This window comes from Xyrauchen texanus, chromosome 39 (assembly GCF_025860055.1).
Source record: "Xyrauchen texanus isolate HMW12.3.18 chromosome 39, RBS_HiC_50CHRs, whole genome shotgun sequence".
NCBI lineage: Eukaryota > Metazoa > Chordata > Actinopteri > Cypriniformes > Catostomidae > Xyrauchen > Xyrauchen texanus.
The window spans coordinates 25,967,125-25,991,885 of NC_068314.1; the positions used below are offsets into that span (position 1 = coordinate 25,967,125).

The 24,761-nt window shown below is 39.5% G+C and overlaps 2 protein-coding genes across 2 annotated transcripts in view; one reads left to right on the top strand and one right to left on the bottom strand.

The window, feature by feature from the left end:
• LOC127633040 (chemokine-like protein TAFA-1) overlaps positions 1–24,761 on the top strand; it is a 588,934-nt gene that overhangs the window by 555,342 nt on the left and 8,831 nt on the right. The gene's annotated exons all lie outside the window — the stretch shown is intronic.
• LOC127633033 (cadherin-4-like) overlaps positions 1–24,761 on the bottom strand; it is a 389,224-nt gene that overhangs the window by 68,659 nt on the left and 295,804 nt on the right. The window contains exons 6-7 of the mRNA XM_052111894.1: positions 16,330–16,485; positions 9,978–10,122 (exon numbers count right to left, since the gene is read on the bottom strand). Of these exons, the coding sequence (XP_051967854.1) occupies positions 9,978–10,122; positions 16,330–16,485 (301 nt within the window). The remainder of the gene's footprint in view (positions 1–9,977; positions 10,123–16,329; positions 16,486–24,761) is intronic.

Here is a 24,761-nt window from a genome sequence, read left to right on the forward strand (position 1 = left end):
TCCCTCTCTCCTCTCAGTGCTCAGTTTTCTCCTCTCTGTTGCACAGACGTCAGGGCCTAATTAACCCCCATAGCCAGCCGTCTGAGTCTGAGTGTCGAGTACCGTCCTGTCGTCCACTGTTAGCAAAGCCCTTATGGGGTGTGTGAGCTGGGAGTTTGAAAACACTCTAGCAGAAATTTCTAGGCTTTGAGCTCTTTTTTAACTGTGGCCTGTTTTTCTCTACCAGAGACAGCAAAAATATCCCCATGTCATTGGTTATTTAGGCAGAGGAATAGAAAGTCCTAGCAAAGCCAAATAAATTAGGATACAGCTGACTAAAACATGATGAAGGGTCAATGCTGTTTTAGATGTCAGTCAAAATCCGAAATAAATGATAAAAGTGGCCCTACAAAGTATTTGGACTCATAAATCACACTTAAACAATATATGAATGTCATTGCATTTGACAACAAAATATCAAATCAAGTGGCATTTCTACAAGGGGAGGAAAAAACAATCATTTGAAGTTTTCTTAAGCTCTGACATATATGACGTAGATTTTCTAATCATTGTCATTGGGCTTATCATAACAGTGTAATAGATTATCAAAATTTTCAGCTTGCACAATTTTCTACAGGTTTTTGAAAATACTTGTTGTTTTAAATATTAGGACATGATTTTTTTTTCTTTTTCTTTTTGCATGCCAATTAATATATAAATGTTTAATCTCTATATAAGTAATACTCAAGAAGAAGAAAAGAAATGCAAGAATCACAATTATATTTATTTAAGTTTATCCAAATCTGAATCACAGCTGAATTGGATTAAATTTAAATTCATCATCTTCTAAATGAACAGTAATTGGGTGATTACTTGTGTTTGGGCATCAATGTGTCTATGCCTCCAGGTAGGCACTTCTTTGGCCATGAAATCATTAATGTATCATTTAAAGATGGATTCCTCTGTTGAATTGATCTGATAAGTTCACATACATCTGGGGCTGATGATAAGGACACTTCCCTGCATGCTCCACTTTGAACGTGGCCTATAGTGCACTGGCTGATGGAAAATCCTCTGTAATACTTCAGAGACCCTCTGATATAAGCATCTGTTTTGTGTAAGATTCCCTTGGTGAGTTAAAGTGATAAACATGTTCCTTCAATGTTCACGTTTAAAATATACAAAACATCTGCTGTGATTAAATCCTTCTGATTGTGGAAGATCAACGGGCAATATTGCAAATGCCATTTTCAAGGAAATTAGATTACATGTGGACTCATGAGGACTAGTCTCAGCCTCAGATGGCACGGCATCAAATCTGATTGACTAGTTTGATGCAACTTCCATGAGTAGTAGCCCACTAAACCTTTTTTATCCAACATGAACACACGGGTAGTTGGTATTGTATTTCCGAGAGTTACAGTACCCAAGGATTGGCCACATTATGCTGACTCACTGACAAGCGGTATCCTTTATCTGACAGTTTTGCATCACCTCAAGCATGTTTACCTTCCCTTGTGGCATGTTCTGAAGTGCGCCGCATTAGCAGCGTGGGAGACCTGGGTTTGGATCTCACTCTGAAACCAGGAAATAATCACATTTGCACAATAAAATGTCTATTATTGATTTATTAGTAAGATTGCTCTGTGTCACATAAATTAAGCTCACAGGACAAGTGTAACGAATGAGGTCGGAGTCAGACAAGGGATGAGGATCCAAATGCGGGTTTAATGATTAAAGGAAACAAACAGGCATGAATAAACAAAACTACCACGATGGGCAAATGAAAACAAAACACGAAAACACAGGAACTGGAACACGGGAACACAGGCATGGGAGCGAGCACAAACTACGTACAACAGCATTCAACGACAGACAAGGACTAAACCAAAAACCAGGATATAAATACAAAAACATGGGAAAAAGGGGCCAGTGAACAAACAGAACACAAACTAGGTGACAAGGTGATTAACAGAAACCAAAGGCAAATTAACAAGGGCAGGTGAAAACAATGAACAGTGAACACGAGGGAAAACAAGACTATGGAGGTACAAGGGTGACAAAAGTGAAAACTAAGGAATAACAAAAGTGACAAAATTACAAACAAAGGGCAACAGTGAGACAAGACAGGGTAACCGTTACAACAAGTAAACATGTGGTCACAATTGTGACCTATGGGAAAACTGACTCCCATTATAACATTTCAGATTGAAAAGTATTATTACAATAAATGAAACAAAGTAGTAAAAATAAATATGTAGTTATTCTTGGTTTGTCATCCCCCTTTCCCCCACAATTGCTTGATAGTATAAAATAAATTAAATTATGTTACTTTATGGGTTCTATTGAGAAACCGAGCAAAATGGTTGCATAACACTTTATTATAACCTTTATTTAACCAGAAAAACCTCTCTGAGATTCAAAATCTCTTTTACAGGAGTGTCCTGGCCAAGATGGACAGCAAATAAGTCAAAAAAGAAATACACAGCCTAATTTAAATAAATTAAAACAGACATTTACAATACTAAAAACACAACTCATTGATTAATCTTCAAGTTGATGAATGATAAGCTTAGAATGTTCCATAGACACCAAGTTTTGTAACTTCAGTTTCACTTGAAGATAATTCCAGTCAAACGGAGCTACATAACTAAAAGCCTTTTTTCCCAATTCAGTTCGAACACATGGAACGGAAAGAATATAACAATTCTGAGAATCAAGGTAATATTTCCCAACGCTGTTCCGTTGGATCAAACAACAGAGATATGAGGGCAAGAACCCCAAGATGGCATTGTAAATAGTTGTATACTAATGCAATTCTCTTCTAATTGACAAAGAAGGCCAAGCTACTCTATTATACAGTGTACAATGATGTGTTGAAGGTTTACAATTCAATATAAATCTTAAAGCACCATGATACACAGCATACAAAGAAGAAAGAAGATAAGCTGGAGCAAATTGATCCACAGCATCCCCATAATCAAATATTGGTAAGAATGTAGCAGAGACAAGTTTCTTTCTTACATTGTTTCTGAAATAAACCCTAGCTTAGTTTTCAGTTTTTTCTTTAGCTGAGTAATGTGAGAACTAAAAGATAGTTTATCGTTGATAATAATATCAAGGTATTTATACTATTTCACTAACTCAATCATATTAACGTTCAAAGATGAAGAGAAAATGTATTTAATATTTTCTTTTTACTTGAAAATAACTTGTGTTTAGTTTTATCAGCATTCAAAACGAGTTTTCAATTGTCAAGTCGTAACTGAATGACATCAAAAGCTAACTAATTATGCAAGGCTTCCTGCTTAGAGGAAGAGGCACTACAATACATAAAAGTGTCATCAGCATAAAAATGGAATTGCACATTTTGAATGTCATGAACAAGACTATTTATATAAATAGTAAATAAAAGGGGTCCCAACACAGATCCTTGGGGGACACCCTTAGTAATCTCTAATGACTCCGATTGTTTACCTTCTATCTGTACTATGTTTTTTTTTAACAAAATCCTGATTGATTATTAGATAAAACTTTATTTTTATTAAGATAACATGTCAACTGTTCACTAATAAGACTTTCTAGTATTTTTGATAGAACACAAAGATTTGAAATTGGCCTATAATTATCTAAGATAATAGGATCTCCCCCTTTCAATAAAGGAACCACAAAAGCTGATTTCCAAATTTCTGGGATGTAGTTAGTTTTTAATGAAAGATTAAAGAGATAAGTTAAGGGAGATGAGACAACATCAGCTGCCATTTTTAAAAACACAGGTTCTACACAATCAGGGCCTGGTGATTTATTTATCTCAAGTGATATGAGTGCTTTATGGACATCAAAACTCATTACATTTACGCATTTGGCAGACGCTTTTATCCAAAGCGACTTACAGAGTCCTTATTACAGAGACAATCCCCCCGGAGCAACCTGGAGTTAAGTGCCTTGCTCAAGGACACAATAGTGGTGGCCCATGTCCAAAACAAAACTCCTCCTTCTTTAGATTACTTTCTGCATAAATAAAATCAAGTTTGAACAAGTAAAATTACATGAAGGAAAATTAGAAGTATTTTATTACCAAGCATAGATTTAATGTGCTTCCAAAATTTCTTTGGATTATTTAAATTTGAAGTTTTAACAATAAAATAGTCGGCTTTTGCCATTCTAATTGCAACTGTTCTGGAGATGTCTAAAATATATCCAATCAGAGGATAAATCAGATTGACTGACTTTTGTCCAAGCAACATCCCGCTCATGTATAAGGGCTGATAATGATGCAGAAAACCAAGGATTGTCCCTGTCTTTAACTCAAAATTATTTAAAAGGTGCATGCCTATTGATAATTGAGATAAAACCGTCATAAAAATATGTCCATGCATACTTAACATTAGGTATAAGAGAAATCCTATCCCAATCATATTGGGCGAGGTCAGAAATAAAACCTTGTTCACTAAAATGTCTCATACACCGTCTAGCAATAATACGTGGTTTATGCTTAGGTAATTTAGTATCTCTAGCTACAGCAACAACACAGTGATCACTAACATAATTTGCATAAACAGAAGCCAATGAATACTTATGTAAAGATAAGATCAATAAATGTTGATTTTGTATTGTCTTTTAAATTATCAGGGAACAGAGGTTACATCCATAACCTAGATGTTCCCCGTCTGTCGCTCACTTCGATGCTGTGTCAAAGAAGCGACACTAGGGGTCCACTTTAAATCACGCCATGCGCTGAGCCGTGTACGTGTACTGCTGACACAGGAGCGGGCAGGTACTTCACGTGCCAAAACGACCAGCTGCATCAGACTGCACGTACCCTTCACCCAATGTCCCATAAAGTCTGTGGAATCCTTATAGTTACCCTAGACAGGGGAATAAGGCGACGCTTGACAACCTGGGAACAGGCCGAGCCTAGCCAGGCCTCTTTTTTCTCTAAGTTTCTTGCATAGAGTCAACGGCTGGGTCCCTTACATGCATCGGGGAAGGGGTCTTACCCAGTTTCCTATTCTTTCAGGGGGAAAAGACCCTGCAGAGACCACACCTGCCCAGAGAGGGGGAGGTAAGAGTGGTGACATACCCAAATGGGGTTTTAGGTCACATGTGGGAAGTGGCACGGTGATAGATCCCACCTCTTCGGAGGGAGTTGCTACAGACACGGCAACCGGGGGGCAGTGGGAACTGCCCAAGGGAGACGTGGGTCCGCTCATAAGGGGACCGTACCGCGGAAAATACACACAGGGGGGAAGTCCACGTAGGAGCCCTGACCTGTGGAGCACCTATTCCAGTACAGGGTAGATCTGAGTACCCACAGTGGATTGGGTCGGCAAATTCCTCTGCTGAATTGAAGACCCAGAAGGCTAGGGAGGAGTCATCCAGGAAGCCGAGTGAGTGGGGTCACCTGGGAGAAAAAGCGCACGGTTTTACCTGAACCGAGGGAAAGGGCGCTAGGTGCAAGTGATCCACCCGGTCAGTCCGTCAGTGTGTTCACCAGTTCTACTGGCTCGGACCTGAGAAAACACGGGACGAAACTGACTCTACCCTGAGATTGTAAAATCTTGCAAAGGTATTAGGTGTTGCCCAACCCGCTGCTCTGCATATGTCTGCCAGGGAAGAGGACCACTGAGAGATCCCAGGAGGGGAACAGGCTTTGCCGGGAGGGATTTAACCACCGGGCGCCTCTTAGGGACCTGATAATCAAGTCATGCTTACCCAAAGACTTGTCGTCTACTGTGTCGTGGTGGGCTGCGATAGAAGCTACATACACCTACAAGATGGACGGGGACAGCCTCCACTCCAACCTCTCCTGCAGAAATGAGAGCACTGACGTGACTGTGCACCTTTGTGGGTCTTCGGCCTGAGAAGATAACCAATTTGTGAACAAGCGCCATTTTAGGGGGTAAAGTTGTCTGGTAGAAGGGGCTCTGGCTTGGTTGGACGTGTCTTCGATGGCAGGTGGCATATCAGCTAGATCTTCCATGTCCCGTCCAGGGGCCAGACGTGGAGGTTCCAGAGGTCTGGGTGTGAATGCCAGAGCGTGCCCCGTCCCTGAGAAAGAAGGTCTTTCCTCAGGGGAATTTGCCAGGGAGGGGATGTCGCGAGGAGTATGAGGTCCGAGAACCAAGCCCGGGTGGGCCAGTAGGGAGCCACTAGAGTGACTTGTTCCTTGTCCTCCCTGACCTTGCGCAACACCTGTGCAAGAAGGCTCACTGCACCTGTGCAAGAAGGCTCACCGTGGGCCAGCTGTGAGCCAGTGCGTCTGCCCCGAGGGGAGCCTCTGTTCGGGCATACCAGAGCGGGCAGTGGGAGGTCTCTTGGAAGGCGAACAGGTCTACCTGAGCCTTGCCGAACCGTTCCCAAATCAGCTAGACCGACTGGTGGTGAAGCCTTCACTCTCCACTGGGCAAGCATTGTCATGATAGTGCGTCCACCACCACACTGATGTTGCCTGGGATGTGAGGGGATGTGAGTCAAAAAAGGAGGAGACAACGGGCGAGTTGTGACATGTGGTGGGAGAGTACGCCGTCTTGGCGATTTATGTACGCTGCTGCAGTGGTGCTGTCTGATCTGATCAAGACATGTTTGCCCTGAACAAGTGGAAGAAACCTCCCCAGGGCAAAGAATACAGTCAACAACTCTAGGCAGTTGATGTGCCAGTGCAGCGGGGCACCTTTCCAACAGCCCGCAGCTGCGTGCCCATTGCACATGGCACCCCAACCCAATTTGGAGGCGTCGTTCGTTATCAGGACGTGTCGCGATACCTGCTGCAAGAGGACTCCTGCCCGTAGAAAGCAGAGGACTGTACAGGGTTTGAATGTTTGGCGGCAGGTGGGAGAACCATCACACGGTGCGTGCCACGGCGCCATGCTCGTCTTGGGACTAGAGACTGTAGCCAGTGCTGAAGCGGTCTCATATGCATCAACCCCAGCAGCGCGACTGCCGTGGAGGACGCCATATGCCCCAAGAGCCTCTGGAAAAGTTTTTAAGGGACCGCAGTGCCTGGCCTGAAGGTGGCGAGGCATACCAGCACTGACTGCACGCGCTCGTTGGTGAGGCATGCTGACATTGAGACATAACTGTAATGGAATAACTCCATGCCGAGAAAAGAGATGCTCTTTTCCCAGTTGACCTGAAGCCCTAAGTGGCTGAGGTGCCTGAGAACCTGGTGCCTGTGGGTGCATAGTAACTCTCTGGAGTGGGCCAGGAAGAGCCAGTCATCGAGGTAGTTGAGTATGTGGATGCCAGCTTCTCGGAATGGGGCAAGGGCTGCCTCTGCGATCTTCGTAAAAACGCGAGGGGACAGGGACATGCCGAAGGGGAGGACCTTGTACTGATAAGCCTGGCCGTCAAACGTGAACCGTAGAAAGGGTCGATGTCGAGGCAATATTGAGACGTGGAAGTACTTGTCCTTCAGGTCTACCGCTGCGGACAATCTAGAAGCTGGACGCAAGTTAAGATATGTTTTTGCATGAGTATTTTGAACGGGAGTTTGTGCAAAGCCGTTTGAAAACTCGCAAGTCCAAGATCGGTCGTAAGCCGCCGCTTTTCTTGGGTACGATGAAGTAAGGGCTGTAGAAACCCTTCTTCATCTTGGCTGGAGGGACAGGCTCTATCACATCTTTGAGTAAGAGGGTGGCGATTTCCGCATGCAGGGATTTCGCATGTTTGCAGTGTACTGCGGCAAAGCGGACACCCCCGAAGGGGGGGAGGTGGCAAACTGAATTGCGTATCAGAGTCTGGTTGGTCCTGGCCAGCCAGCGTGACGAGTTGGGAAGTGAAAGCCACGCATCCATGCTCCTAGCTAGGGGCACTAATGGGACGATTAATTTTGATGTACCCGGTGGGCTTCGCAGCGGGGTGGAGCAGGTAGTATGGCATCGGGAGGAAAAGGTGCGTCCCGAGGCTCTGGTGCTGAGAAAAGACTCAAAGCACTTACCTACCTCTGCACACCCGGTAGGGGGCGGGTTAGTGACTGAGGAGGAGGTCCAGTGGAGGTGTCCTCTAGACTTGTCAGAACCGGCCGACCGGGGAACAGTCATGGGGCTGAAGGTGGGGGGGACTGTTGAGTTGTGGCAGCAGAGTGCCGTGAGAACGGCATTTGCGGGCCAGGTGACCCAGAGACAAAGGAAATAGCTCTTTTATTGAGAATGTGGGTACCTTAGCCACGAGGGGGTGGGCAAATGAAATAAATTCAAACAAGGATTCTCCTCCCGGCCCTCCACCGGGGGACGGAGTGGTCTGCTTACCAGCTCCAGAGCGAACATCTTGGTCTCTGGGTCGATTGTCTCAGGAGTGCCTGGGAGACTTCCGGGTACTTGAGGGGGCGCTTGCTGCGGGTGCTCGACGCGGGGGCTGAGGAAATTTCTTGAAGAATTGAAGAAAATTTCTCAATGAAACAGAAGTATTTCCCCGCCTTTATACCCGTATGTCCGGGGGCGGGACATGCAAATTCTGTCTGCCAACTTCTCATTGGCCTTTTTTCATAGATCAGAGAGGTATATTCATTGCTCAAGAGAGACCATTAGTGTTGCTTCTTCGACACAACATCGAAGTGAGCGACAGAAGGGGAACTAGACATCCATGAGCAAAACTGTACAATGGGCAATTTTACAACAAAGAGCAATAAACCAAATTCCGCCTGGAACCCAAACCCTTCTCATTGGTCGAGCCAATGAGAGGTGGGACATGTGTGCTAAGGGTATAAAATTGCTGCGCCCATTTTCTCTTTTTATGTTCTCTCTTATCTCTTCGCTCTGTTCTGCCTCCCTGGCTTCCTGCCTTTCTGGTTCTCTGAGCTTTGTGCTCTCTCACTCTCTTGCTGAATGATGCCAAACTAAAGGCCCCAAGGACTCCCAAGCCCGTGCCAGGCTACGGCCTCGACTGCCCATTCACCAAGATCCTCTGACTCTCACTGGTTCTCTCTCTCATCAAGACAACATCAAAGATCAACTGGAGCCTCAACAAATTGCATCAGGACAGTTTATTTCAAATGGGACATGCAAGTATCAAACTTAGTCTCATTATTTGATACATTAAGTATCCTTAAACCCTTTCTAAAAAGGGCGTGTCAGAACTAATATGATGGTTTGCTCAGGCTGCTGTACATTCCGCTTTGTTTTCTTAGTAATATCTGTCAAATAGACTGGATAGTTTGCAGTACTTGTTTGGTGTGGAGCAGTCCCATGCTCTACTGAAGGGAAACTTTTCTTTTTGTTTCTGAAGTCTCATCAGAATAAAGTTTTCTGTGAGGAGAGCTCAGCAAAATAAAGACTAAAGTTTTTTCCTCTGAGGCAAGAATCCTGGGCCGTAACTTGGACAGAATCTGACTTATACTCGATGCCTTTGCTTTTCAGCTAGCCAACTCTGACTGCAAACAACCCACAGAGGTGGAGAAAAAAAAGAAGGAAATAGAAGCTGTGTTGGTTAAACACATGTGGGCAGTTCAAAGAGCATAGAGTAGCATTCATAAAAAAAAGAACCTATTCACAAGGAGTATTCATTCATTCAAAAGTGAAAGCAGAAGTTAATATTGAATTATCATAATTATGTCACAATGTTTGTGATGATGTTGACAATGGCAAAACCAGTCATAATTGCTATTGACGATGAATATCAAGAATTGCCTTTGGGGCTGGGTAAGAAGGCAACGATGTATCAACAGGTAGGGTTTATGCAATACCATTTATACCACAGCATATCCATGCCGTGATTTAAAAAAATCGGACACAGAAAACAATATCCTGTTCTGCAGTGTCGCAGTTCAGTGTGGACAGTTTAATTAGTTAAAATGGGATTGATTTATTTTTGATAAACTAATTTTCTTTTTTTGTGATATATATTGTCACTGTGATATAAAATTTACTTATAACAAGATACCACATATCCCTATAGTCATCATCATCACCAGCATTTTGACATCATTAACTTCATATCATCATGTCACCACAATTGTTATAATCATCATCATTATCATCACCTTCATTATGGATACATACCTGGTTTGGACCCTTCAGCGACAGATCCGTTGTAGACTTGGTTCTTAAACTCAGGTCTGTTGTCATTCATGTCTATGACATAAATGTACAGATCGATAGGAGGCTCCATTTGGTTCCCATTAATATCCACTGCATGGGCTCTAAGCTGTGGGTGAGACAAAACACTTTATTAAAAAAAATGTTTTACGCACAAACACATTAATTAATAATCTACAATTCCACATTGTATACAAATCCAGCTATCATATTTACTCAAGATACTTCTGTGGAAAGGACAGCAAAGACATTAAATCAAATTTAAGAAATGATCCTGAGAGGACTTCCAGAGGAATAGATGGCAAGTTGGAGTTTTTATTATTATTTATTATTTCACAGGAAACATCTCTATTTAGATTAGATCTTTGGAAATAGAGGCGTGAATCTTCACTGGCCTCACGATTTGATTAAATTACGATTCAAAGGATAATGATTCGATTATAAAACAATTCTCTATGCATCACGATGTTTTAAAAATCAGACCAAATCACATTACATAAACTGGCCTTTTACATTCAACATGAGCTGTGAACAAAACATGAAACATCCACAAGATTAAATAAATGGTTATATAGTTTAAAAGAGTATCTCAGTTTTTCAGTTTCTTTCTTCAGAACCTTAAAAAAACTCTTAAAAACACAAAACAAAAATTTTGGTTCTCCATCAAAACACACTTAACAAGGGCCACTGCTTCCTTGCTACAGGCATGGCAATCTCCCTCTAGCTTTTTCTGTCGTTTTCTCTCATTGTGAGTATCCTGTAGTCCACTGCCTGTGTGTCTCCCAGCACTAGAGTGTGTTGCAGAATTTAAGAGCTGATGGCTTTGACACAGTAGAAAGAGAAGAAAAGAGATATTCTCTTTCTCTGCCCATCTCTCTCTGTCACTCTGTTTTAGTGTTTCAGTGCTGTCAGGTAGCATGTTAATAATGCCATTAAGCCTCACATTTGCAGTCCACACGCTCTCGTGGGTCGGAAGATCAAACATGCAGTGTCTCAGGCATTAACAGAAGACAATCTCACACATATCTACATTCACACAAACACATGCGCACACACACACAGTTGCCTCACCAGCCCATTCAGAATGCTAAGCACAGCAGCTGAGAAAGATTTTCCTGTTGTGTGTCTTTATTTATTTGTTTGCTTGAAAGTTAGTTGCCATGCACAACAAAAACCTGTAATCTTGGGCAAAATTTAATGAAAATGTTTGTGTGTGATTGTGTGTGTGAAATTCATGACAAAAAGAAGTTAGTCATCTAATTTTGGTGGCAGGTGTTGTATTACTGCAGAAATGTGTTCAAAGGGTCAGTTGAAAATTCTGTCACCATTTACTCATTTTATGTGGTTCCAAACCCATATGACTTTCTTTTTTTCCATGGAACACAGAAAATAACTTTTGAATAATGTTGATACTGCTCTTTTTTCCATAAAATAAAACCAAATGGGGACTAATACTGAATAGTGTTCCATCTCCAAAAGACAGTCAAATGGATTTGGTATATGACAACATGAAGGTGAGTGAATGATGACAGATGTATTTTTGTATTTTTTTTATTTATATTTTGGTGAACTTTCCCTTTAAGGATCTTAATGTTTCTCTGTATAGTGAATAAAGCAGTGCAGCTCTCTTATTTCAGATGTAATGCCGGGAGGGATTTTAGGATAATAGTTTTATTTTGTACTCGCACATGTAATTCTGTAGAGTATAAATTCAAAGAAGAGTATTTGGAGTTAATCCAGCCTTAAACCCCTCTCTCTCTCTCTCTCTCTCTCTTTCTATCGTTCTCTCTCAGTCTCTCTATCTAGTGCTCCCTTTATTCTTCATTTCCCTAAAATTATTTCCTTAAAATTATATTTAAGGGGTTGTTTAACTGAATTAAAGAAAGCTTTATCTTGCTTTGTGAAGCTTTTAAAATAGAGCTGTTGGAAAAGATCGTTTCAGCGATGCATCGCGATTCATACTCAAACGATTATGAATCGATACTCAAAAGAATCAGTATCGATTCTGAGTTCAGTTTAAATCAAGGCAGAGCAGTGGTGCACGCCAAAAACAGATGTGTAAACAAATACGTGAGATAAGTGCATACACAAAAGTCAAGTGCACAAACACGACTGTTTGCAGACCAGCTGTATCAAACACATGACCATTTGTGCCCGAATGAATACAGAAATTCATTCACAAACCCACTTACATTGCAACAGGAGAGTTTATTCGTGATAAGAAGCCAACAAACATCCATAATTGCACTGATTTTCTCACAATGGGGGAAAACACAGAAGAAAATAATGAAGAGGCAGCGGTTCAGGAGATGTTGGTGATGTTTTCATTTAATTGATGCCTTTCTCTACTCTTGCACACTCTCCATTTCATTGCTGTTTGTCATTGCCAGTCACTCGTTTGTCAGGACAGAGAACACACCTGATGATAAAGGTTTTATCTTCTACTCGCAGAGCAAACAGATAGAACAGTGCATACGGGACATTTAATACATTTCTGAAGCAACAACTACACTATTTAAGAGCTTTACTATCACATGTGCAGGTGAGGAGAGGAGAACCTGACAGCTGCACTCTCATAGAAGCAGATATCTCTCTCATCCTGGACCAGCAACTTTCATTTGTGCTTAAAAATGAAAAGCATGGCATAGATTAATTTTAAATAATAATGAAATACTATTAAATGATTTACAGTAAAAATTCAAATAATAATATAATCTGTTGAAGTAATGGTATTAATATAGTGGACAATAGCTTTGCTTGTCATGCAGAAACCTGGAGTTCGATTCCATCATGGGATGATTTACCTTTGCTATAGTGGTGTATATTAGTTAATGGCTGGTGGGTTACTGGTTTGAATTGTTAAAACAATTGATGTTCCTCAAGAGCAGGCCCTTATTGAATCTGCACATGTAGAGCTCCACAGATCTCTGTAGACCCGGATTGTCCATTGTTTGCAAAAGTTCTACACATTCAGCTCCTGCGTGTTAGTTAACTAATTATTTAACTGAACATCTGCGGGTGTGATGTGGGATAGACCTGGACCCACTGGAGGTTGTGACGGAGAGGAGAGTGAAGTCCACAACTATCATGACTATTATGGAAAACACCTTCCACTTCCCCTATGACATGCTTGTAGGATGAAACAGCCTCTGTTTAACAGCGTTACAGAAGGTTTATTGTGCCTGCCTGTAAAAGACTTTACAACTCATCCATAATCTATCTATCTATCTATCTTTCTGTCTGCCTCTCCCTCCATGCATCTATCCATCCATCCGTCCATACATATAATCTGTCTGTCGGTCTGTCTATGGACTAATTTAATTATACTTTTAGGTACCAAGAATGTGAACTTAATGTTTAAAACATTTAAATCCATTCCACAGAAACCCACAGATTTCTCCCCTATCTATCTATCTATCTATCTATCTATCTATCTATCTATCTATCTATCTATCTATCTATCTATCTATCTATCTATCTATCTATCTATCTATCTATCTATCCATCCATCCATCCATCCATCCATCCATCCATCCATCCATCCATCCATCCATCCATCCATCCAGAATGTCTGTCTGTCTGTCTATCTGTGTAGTCTGTCTGTATGTCTATAGACTATTTTTATAATGCTTTCAGGTACCAAGACTTTTAACTTGATGTTTAAAACATATTTAAATCCATTCCGCACAATCCCACAGATTTCTCCCCCACAATGAGAGCAGGAAATGTGAAAAAATTATTTGATTGTTTTAAGGCTGATCATGAGCCTGCAACATTGTTAGCCCCAGGTTGCTCCAAGGGGATCATCCCCGTAATAATTTAATTTCTCTGTTTAATTGCAACCTCGCAAGTAAACATTCTATTACATTTAGTTTACAGTTAGTATAACTTTAGTTGGCTCCTCAAAAGGCTGTCAAAAGCCAAAAGTATAAATCTGGGCTTTATGAAATCTGATGCACTAGAACATTCAGAGTTAAAAGTGCATATTTGTTAACAGATATCTGCTATGAGGATCTCAGTCATATGTATAATCAAACTATGGTGAGTAATGGAGGGGCCTGCATAAGCTAAATGCTGCATAAGCAGCAAAATGGGCCACTTAAACTTAACAGTGCTCATATGCCTATTGGTCTGACTCACTAACTCCAGGCACCATCAAACTGAAAGTAAAAACACTCACACACATACAGAGTCAAACATTTACACACGCATCCACACACGCACACAAATAGATGCAAACTTCACCACAATGGGTGCTGACTATTTAGATATGCAGAAACACACACACACACACACACACACACACACATACACACGCACGTACACACACACACACACCGGGTAAGGATGAAACAGGCCTAGACGTAATTTAGACAGATAGGTACTCGCACAGTGCCACATCATCTACTGCTCAATGGACCGAAGAGTTAAGAGAATAGAGTGAGAGTGACAGAGAAACAGGAAAGAGAGAGAGAGAGGCATAAGTCAAAAGTGGGAGCCATAGACAGAAAAGACCTAATTTTACAGCCGATCTAAATATAAACTATGGGTGTACCGACACTTCCAGAAAAACAGCAAAGATAAAGAGGCAGGTAAAATTGAAAGAAAGAACCACGAGAATCAAAAGCAATGTTGTGTTGGTAATATATGAGTGAATGACAGTTGGGGAAAAAGTGGAGAGGGAGGTGGAGAGCGGGCTCGCCAGCAGACTGCTTGTGACAGGGGTGGGGCGACAGGCAGAAACATAAGGGGGCAGGGTCGCTGTTTGAGTTAAAGTATTGGGAGCTGCATATTTATCACTCAATTCTACTTTCCTATGGATATTTCTGTCTCTCTTTGCCTCTCCCTCTCTTGCTCTTTCATCTGCACACTGTTACTGAAACTGATTCTCATTGACAGTTAGACTATCTGAAAAAAATCCCTGACGTGTCAAAGCAATTCTTTTCTTCGTCTCTGGCTTTTTTCTTCCGCACATTTTTCATAATAAAAAGAGCCACATTAACAGAATAGCTGAACAAAAACAATATAAAGAAGCGCCCTTAACAAGTGATGCCAACAAGCAGGTACAAAACAATCTGTTTTAAATGCATTGAAAGCAGTTTGAATAGCCTTATTTGCACAATGAGGAATTTCTGCAAACTTTGCTTAACAAGCTGCAGTAGCATTTATAGTTGTGTATTGGATATTGAGAATGGCTGATGAGGCAAATATACTTATTTGATGGCTATAACTTTCTGGAACAATCAAGCTTCCAATCACAGTCAGATATGCAACTTTGTTGGGGTTTGTGTTGAAGTGGTGATTAAAAGTTTTTCAAGACAGTTCGATAAAGTGCACAAAAAAATATTTTAGACACTGAATCCACACTTAAAAAATTGTGAATGTCTTTGCATTATATACTGTAACAAAATATCAAAGCAAGTATCACTTTTTTAAACAAATATGACACAAAAGAAGTTTGTCTGGTTTCAAACTATACAGTAAAACAAAATATAGATTGTTCAAAATAAAGACAACAAGTATGTTTTTGGATGCTTTCTGGTTGTTACTGAAACATGTCCATAGTTTTTACTTTGCTTTTGTGTGAACTTGTCATTTTAAGGGAACTGACTTTATATGCTCACTTAAAATCAGTTGTTAAAAGTAATTGCAAAAACAGCTCAGAAAATTGATCTAGCTTTATTTGTATTCGCAAATAACTTTGTTTGAAATTTTGTTATCTAATGAAATGGCATACAATTTTAAATGTGACTTGAATGTGCAAAATACTTACTGGAACCACTGTATATAAATGTATGATGTCATTCAAAACTGTAGTGAAAGACTTGTCTAGTAATTGTAGAAAAATAGTTCAGGTCTACAGACTGGCAAAAGGCTATCAACTTTTGCAAACTGGAGCATGTCTCTTACAGGGCTTGAGCCAAATCCATAGCTGTAGCGTAATCTAGGGCACCTGTAAGCATACTAAATATGCCTACCAATCTTTTTAAGGATTTTATGTCACTTTCCTAAAATTAGAAATGATATGTATGACCATCAGAACAATGAGAAGGTATTTGACCTGTAACTTTTCTATCTACTGAGGTGATGCTGCAGCACTGTTGAGTGAATTCTGATTTTTATTTTGTCAAATTAATAATAATAATAATAATAATAAAAACCTCTCTCTAAGGAGCTAGGAGCAGCGGGAGTGCTGAGCTGAAGGCATACATTCACTGTCCTTGATAAATTCACAGTATGCCCACCTCTTCAGTCACCATTACGCCACTGAGTAAAAATGTATTTTCATCCAAAATCTGGGCGAGGCAGCACTTACATGGTAGGAGGCTCTCTCCTCTCTATCCAAAGGTTTGGTGACAGACATTTTCCCTGTTACGGGGTCTATGATGTAGATGTCACTGGGAGGCTGGTCTGCTCCGGCTCCTGTTATACTGTACCGGATCTCAATCTCTTTGTCCTGGTCCGATCGAATCTGTAAGAAGTGGGAACAATGTGTGAAGATTTATAGATAATCAAACAGAAGATGCTTTGGTGCTTTTTTACTGTCAATTTAAAGGTAATATAAAGCACTTGTTGTGAAATTGAACAGTAAACACTTCATCCATAGAGTGCTGTGACAAAGCAAACTAACAAGCATGTCTCTTTTCAAACCCATGCAATCAAAGTCTTCATTTATTTCTGAAAACATTCTTTCACAACAAGCCCACTGATTACCAAACAGCCTATTGCAAAATGTTTCTTTAATCTTTGCAGAACTACAGATGTCAAATTGTATATTGTGTGTGTATGTATATATATATATATATATATATATATATATATATATATATATATATATATATACTATACTGGTACTATATGTACGGTACTATATACATAAATACTGTACATATATGTACAGTATTTATGTATATAATACCGGTCAAATGTTTTTCAAGTTTTCTCATGATCTTTTGATCTGAATGCGTATGCTTAAATGTTTGAAATTAGTTTTGTAGACAGAAATATAATTGTGCCACCATATACATTTATTTCAATATAAAACTAAAATTTAATAATAATAAAAAAGTTTTTGAAATTGATGACTTGGAACAAATAATAAAGAAAAGAATCCAATAAGTGCCCAACATAGATGGGAACTCCTTCAAAACTGTTTAAAAAGTATCCCAGGGTGATACCTCAAGAAGTTGGTTAAGAAATAATTCGAGGCAAAGGGTGACTACTTTGAAAATGCTAAAATATAAAAACTTATATATACACTATATATATATATATATATATATATATATATATATATATATATATATATATATACACACAGGTGCTGGTCATATAATTAGAATATCATAAAAAATTTGATTTATTTCAGTAATTCCATTCAAAAAGTGAAACTTGGATAATGTATACATTCATCCCACACAGACTGATATATTTCAAGTGTTCATTCCTTTTAATTTTGATGATTATAACTGACAACTAATGAAAAACCCCAAAATCAGTATCTCAGAAAATTAGAATATTGTGAAAAGGTTCAATATTGAAGACACCGGGTGCCACACTCTAATCAGCTAATTAACTCAGAACACCTGCAAATGCCTTTAAATGGTCTCTCAGTCTAGTTCTGTAGGCTACACAATCATGGGGAAGACTGCTGACTTGACAGCTGTCCAAAAGACGACCATTGAGACCTTGCACAAGGAGGGCAAGACACAAAAGGTCATTGCTAAAGAGGCTGGCTGTTCACAGAGCTCTGTGTCCAAGCACATTAATAGAGAGGCAAAGGGAAGGAAAAGATGTGGTAGAAAAAAGTGTACAAGCAATAGGGATAACCGCACCCTGGAGAGGATTGTGAAACAAAACCCATTAAAAAATGTGGGGGAGATTCACAAAGAGTGGACTGCAGCTGGAGTCAGTGCTTCAAGAACCACCACGCACAGACGTATGCAAGACATGGGTTTCAGCTGTCGCATTCCTTGTGTCAAGCCACTCTTGAACAAGACACAGCGTCAGAAGCGTCTCGTCTGGGCTAAAGACAAAAAGGACTGGACTGCTGCTGAGTGGTCCAAAGTTATGTTCTCTGATGAAAGTAAATTTAGCATTTCCTTTGGAAATCAAGGTCCCAGAGTCTGGAGGAAGAGAGGAGAGGCACAGAATCCACGTTGCTTGAAGTCCAGTGTAAAGTTTCCACAGTCAGTGATGGTTTGGGGTGCCATTTCATCTGCTGGTGTTGGTCCACTGTGTTTTCTGAGGTCCAAGGTCAACACAGCCGTCTACCAGGAAGTTTTAGAGCACTTCATGCTTCCTGCTTCTGACCAACTTTATGGAGATGCAGATTTAACTTTCCAACAGGACTTGGCACCTGCACACAGTGCCAAAGCTACCAGTACCTGGTTTAAGGACCATGGTATCCCTGTTCTTAATTGTCCAGTAAACGCGCCTGACCTTAATGCTATAGAAAATCTATGGGGTATTGTGAAGAGGAAGATGCGATACGCCAGACCCAACAATGCAGAAGAGCTGAAGGCCACTATCAGAGCAACCTGGGCTCTCATAACACCCGAGCAGTGCGACAGACTGATATGCCACGCCGCATTGCTGCAGTAATTCAGGCAAAAGGAGCCCCAACTAAGTATTGAGTGCTGTACATGCTCATACTTTTCATGTTCATCCTTTTTTTGTATTGGTCTTAAGTAATATTCAAATTTTCGGAGATACTGAATTTTGGATTTTCATTAGTTGTCAGTTTTAATCATCACAATTAAATGAAATAAACATTTGAAATATATCAGTCTGTGTGTAATGAATTAATATAATATCCAAGTTTCACTTTTTGAATGGAATTACTGAAATAAATCAACTTTTTGATGATATTCTAATTATATGACCACCACCTCTGTGTGTGTGTATGTATATATATATTCTCTTCATTGAAATTTCTATTGCTGCATCCGAAACTGTAATGTCACAGTATGTACTCTATTTAATGAAGGACGCACACATCTGCCTGCAAAAAAGTACGTAGTATGAATAGATTTCGGACATACTTCATCTGGGTACGTGGCCATTGTCTCGTGACCAGAATATATGATGCAAGAACGGCAACTGGTATTTAAACACAGGGAACAATTATCTTGGTATATATAGCACTTACAGTTGAGAAGAGTCGCTCAAGTCAACATCAGAGAGCTTGAGAGCACAAACCTTAAAATACGTGACCCATTTGAATTCTACTTAAAACATTCTAGTGGAAATCTCTTCATGGAGAAGGTCAAACCTCTCAAACAGATAGGCAGCCCCTACATTATCAACAGCACTGATGAGGTAAAGATGAGGCAAATATACATCATCAGTTTAAAAATACACATCATCATTTTTACTAAAAGTTTTATTTTTTTACTGCAGTAGCACTGACTGGTAACTTGTAAAATTCATATTTGTATGTTTTATAACAAGTACTTAAGTACATTTATTTTTAGAAAAGACTATCAAGACTATATTAACATAACCAAAGTAATGAACATCAATGGATTTACCTGTGTTAATGGCTTTATGGATACAAATGCCACTGGTAAACAATGCTAGAAGTAGGACAATGGTACAATTAATGAAGGGATTTTTGGGCCTCATGTATTCAGACATAAGACAAAGGCAGGCCTTTGGCCACAATTGTAAAGCCTGACTGAGTCCTACACACATACAGTCATAAATCTTACTGATAAAAACCATGTCAAAATCAAATAAAGGGAGTCCAAAATAGACTGCAAATCCTATTAAGCCTTGCTCACTTTAAACATATGTGTGAAATTCCAAAGGATCGAACTCTCAACTCCTATTGGATGAGGTGCACAACAGTCTGCCCCTCAACCATGACATCATAGGGAGCAGAAATACTTCTGAGATCCTTCTGGGTATTGCTTCCACCTGCTCTCACTTGTAGCCTCGCTGCACAAGGAGGTAACATACAACTTGAAACTGTGGCCATTCAATCTCCATCTCACTGGACGATTGAGATTACTGTGCGTTCCACCGAACACTGTAACATATCCAAAGGAGATTGCCGAGCAATCAGCATCTTCATCCGTTTGTCTGCAGAAGTAAAGACGATTTCTCTTCCCTCTCCAAAGTCGACTTTGCTGATTTCTCTGCCAGCCCACCGAGAATCAGCAGCCTTACTGCCCACCGACAGAGTGATTAAACGGCCTCCTGTCATCTCCCGAGCCTCGAGGAACCGAGTCGGAGTTAAATGACAGATGAACACACATTCTACCTGGGTTCTCACGTGATCCAAGTAAGAAGTTTACATCTGGGCAGTGATAGAATAATATAGTGTGTTTTCTTGTGTATAAAAGGTTATTGCTTGTACAGTTTATGGACTGCCGAGTCCACTTATTGCTGCTAATAATACTCAAGGTATTAACGAAATGTTCTGTTATCACAAATACAATTTTGCTGTGTTGTAATCCAAGCACGTTGGACTGTTGTGTATTTCCGCCATTGTGAATGAGATGGCATATATATATATATATATATATATATATATATATATATATATATATATATACATATATATATATAGCACATACTATATTTAAAATTGCACCATACAAAACTGATCTGATCTTTAGACTCATCAGGAAATAATTAAAAAAAGCCTATGATAGATAATGTGCCAGTGATATGTGGCGTCAAATGTTTATTTATTAATCAAAGTAAAGTCACTGCCAGTGTTGCTTCACAAAAAGTTAATTTAAGTCAGCATCAGGGTTTTTATTCTTGAATCAGATGCCAAACTGTATTGGGACTTTGATCACAATGAAAATGCTTTAGCACTTTCTTTCAGCTGCCTGACAATTGCCTGCCATCCAAACATGTCTCAAAAAGCCTGAGAACAAAGAAAACATACAGAAAGATCCAAGACTAAAACGACATAAACGTGTTCATGGAAGCTGATGTGTCCTATTCTACTATGACATGCACAGGCAACTATAAGTCATCAATTTGTAGGCAAACTCAAGTTTTCCTTGAAAAGTGTAAACACTGTGGCTTTTTCAACATTGATTTATTGTTTGAGGTACCAGGCAATCAGTTTGGTGCTGCCAATGAAAGCCAGAAATTACAGATTGCAGCTTTTATTCTATGAAATGTATTCCAGGTCTGCTAGCCATCTATGCTAGTGTACTCAAAATGATCTTTTAGCAGATATACACATATTTTTTCTTGCAGGAAAATAAATATATATATATATATATATATATATATATATATATATATATATATATATATATCCATCCTTCAATACACCTTCCATAACCTTTCATTGACAGATTGCTTGATTGAACTACTGAACAAAACACTGAAATTTCTTAGCATCATGGGTTTTGGCCTACGTTTAATTGAGGCTGCATCATTAGCATACAGATAAATTCTTGTCTTTGCAATCTCTATTTGATGTAAAGAACAGATGCATGCACAATCCTCCCTCTTTGTTCCTCCATCAATCTATTTTTCTGTCTCCTGTCTTTCTATCTGGCATCATTAAACATGGCATGGCTCAACGCGATAGACATTTCTCTCTTCTGTTTTCTCAGTCTTTTGCATTGAAGCAAGAAACATATTGCAGAACTGTGGGACATTAAACATCTGGATATCAATCTGCTTGATGACTTTGCTTTGACAGAGGATGTTTCTCACAATGCTTCTTGTCATCAAACTTTCGATAATGAAGCATGTTTAGGCTGTTTATGGAACCAAAAGCTTGTCCTATGAAACCACCAGAACAGTTTATGGCCTCTTTATTCCTTTGATGCTAAGTGGATCACTTGCATAAAATACCTGCAATTAAATTGGAGGAATTAACAATATGAGCAGTATAATCAACGGCACAAGCAGTTAACTTGTTTGAGGATATTTGTTTTCCTTAGACCTTAGAAGACCTTAGACTAAACTGTCTGGTCTGTAGTGCATCTTATTCTGGCCATAAACCACCAACAACTAGATTAACTATCTGTCATGTATATCAAACACAGTTGGTTTTGATCCTACATGAAAAATAAATGCATTGGTATGTATTTCTGTATTGCTAATATTCTCTTGTTCAGTGGTCTCCAACCTTTATTAGATCTCTTAGGGGATATAAAAAAACGGAGCAGGGAACCCCTATTCTATATTGTTTAAAATTAAATGTTGCATTTTAAGCCTGGCCTATAAAATGCATATAGTACCATGTTTATGTACTTACATTGTTAGGATACTTCCATTGCAAAACGTTAATGCTTCCATTGCAAAAGGCATTATTATTGATGTACAAAGTCATTTACTTATAATTTTACATAACTTGTCCAGTTGCGAAGATCGCAGAAGGCCCAATGATTGCTGTTGTTTATATTCACTGCACGTTATTATATGTCAAAGTATTTTATTAGAAAACTGGTTTCAGCTTTGATATTTGACCACTGCTTTACGGCAGAAATGAGTGAGAGTATTTTCATAATTTGTATCATCAGTGAGAAGGACAATAAAACATTTAGTTGACCTTTAACTTAATATTGTAAAATTACACTCGACACTAATTATGCAAACGTGATTATTGATTTTAACTCAGGATGTGAATCCAGGTCTTCCACATTGCTGAGATAACTCACTGCTGGCAGTGCCACAAGAGAATGTAAACACATTTAAACTGATGAAAAAAGATCTAATGGGAGATGCCGCTTGTCCATAATCCATATTTTTTGGGCCAAGGTCAGGGTGCTCGAACATATGGAAACAACATGCTAGCTTCCTCTATGATCATGTTGGGAATACGACTGTAAAATGAGAAGCGAGTGGAAATATCTCTTGGTGGAGATGTGCATTTCTGCCCTGCCAATACAATCTCCTCTTTCAAGCATGGTGACACTTCATGAAATATTACCAGATTCATAATTATGACCATGTTTCCGTGAGTCACTGGGCTTTGCGGTGCACTTACATCTGATGTGAGGGGATTTTGTGCTGAAGCAATCAAATTTAAACCATGAAACGTTTGACTCACGGGATACAAACTCCAAACCCCGCCTACCCATTTCGTAAGCCGTGGTCCTGGAGACCATGCGTGAAAGTGAAATGACTGGCGAGTGTGCTGCAGTCCTTTTTTGCATAACATATTCTGCAGTCTGAGCGTGATGGCTTTCTCTTCAATTCCCTCAGACACACTGAACTCCCACACAATATCTGAACATTGTTCAGTCACTCTCGCAGCTTTGGTAAAATTATTTTGCTATTTAAATGACAGCTAAAACATCCAAGAGCTACATTGCTCAAGACATTGAAATTCTGTATTTATTTGGTAATATAGCATATTCCTGGTAGCTTTTCAGTACAGCTCCAGTCCACATTCAATATCAAATACTGTTGACAAAAAGGCAAAGTTCACAAGCTTTTTATCTTACTACTATCCTGCATAAACTGGCAATCAAATCTGAAGTCCCAGAAACATTTCTTTGAATTCGGCAAAGAACATGTCGGCTACATATCAATTTAGAGCACAAAAGGGATTGGAAATGTCTTTTGCTGGGAAAAATAACACACCTCAGCATCCTCCTTGCAAACATTTGAAAAATGAGTGGCTTTCTGAGAGGCTGACAGGTAAGAGATTGGTATGTGGGCTACATGGCATGGATCAAAGAAAGTTTTTCTGCTCAATAATTCAGCAGCTGTGGAGCACCATGAACACACACCTAGAATATCTACCCTTCCTGATTCAAATTAATCATATTTTTCCGACGTTCACAGCTCTAGCCATCCCAATGACATATATGTTTAAATACCCCTGAGGAAAAGAGTCAAGGTCCCTTGTTTATCTTATTGAATTTCTTATTGATATTCCTCCCCTGGGCCACCTGGGAGGATTGTCTCACTTGCACCTCTGTCCCACAAAACCCATCTTTAATAAACATTTGTTATGTTACTAAATAGAATAAATGAGGATGCATGCCTGTGTTAAGTCCCCTGGGCTTGATTGAGACTTCTGAATTTATCATTCTAAATCTTCCTCTTAATGGTTATTTGTAGAACTATAGGAAGAACAATGTGAATAAGGGAATATAACTAGCAACTAATTTCTCAGATACAGCAGATATCGCAAATGGTATATATATATATATATATATATATATATATATATATATATATATATATAGCTATATCTACTTGATCTGACCATTAAAAATAGTTTTGTTGGTAAAACATAACCACATGACGTTTTTAGGTTACCTTACAAAACATATAATTTTCAGAGTGAATTTGAGAAAATTGCACCATTTCTACGGTAAGTTAAAAATTACTTGAGCCTTTCTTTGAAAAGGTCATCCTGGGACAGATTGTATCAATGCTCAGAGCCCCTTTCAGAATAGCAAATGGAAGGACTGGGATTTTCAAAGAAATAACTGAAACTAGAAGAATTTTTTTTTTTATAATTAACATTTGTTCCCTGTCAAAAAGCTACACTTTGATGCTGCATTGATTTAGCGCTTTGGGAACAACTAGGTGTGACCAGCTGTGAATATGTGTGCAACACGTCAATGAAGTTGACCAGAATTTATAGCCTCTGCTGGTGACATCATTGGATGCACCCGTAGCAGGGCAATAAATAGATGCGTCACTGGTGCATAATCAGATATTTTGTCTTCAGATCATTCTGTGTGTGTTGTCAGAACTTTCTACTTTTCTCTGTTAGGAGTTAGAATTGTTAGGCAGTGCACAGAAACA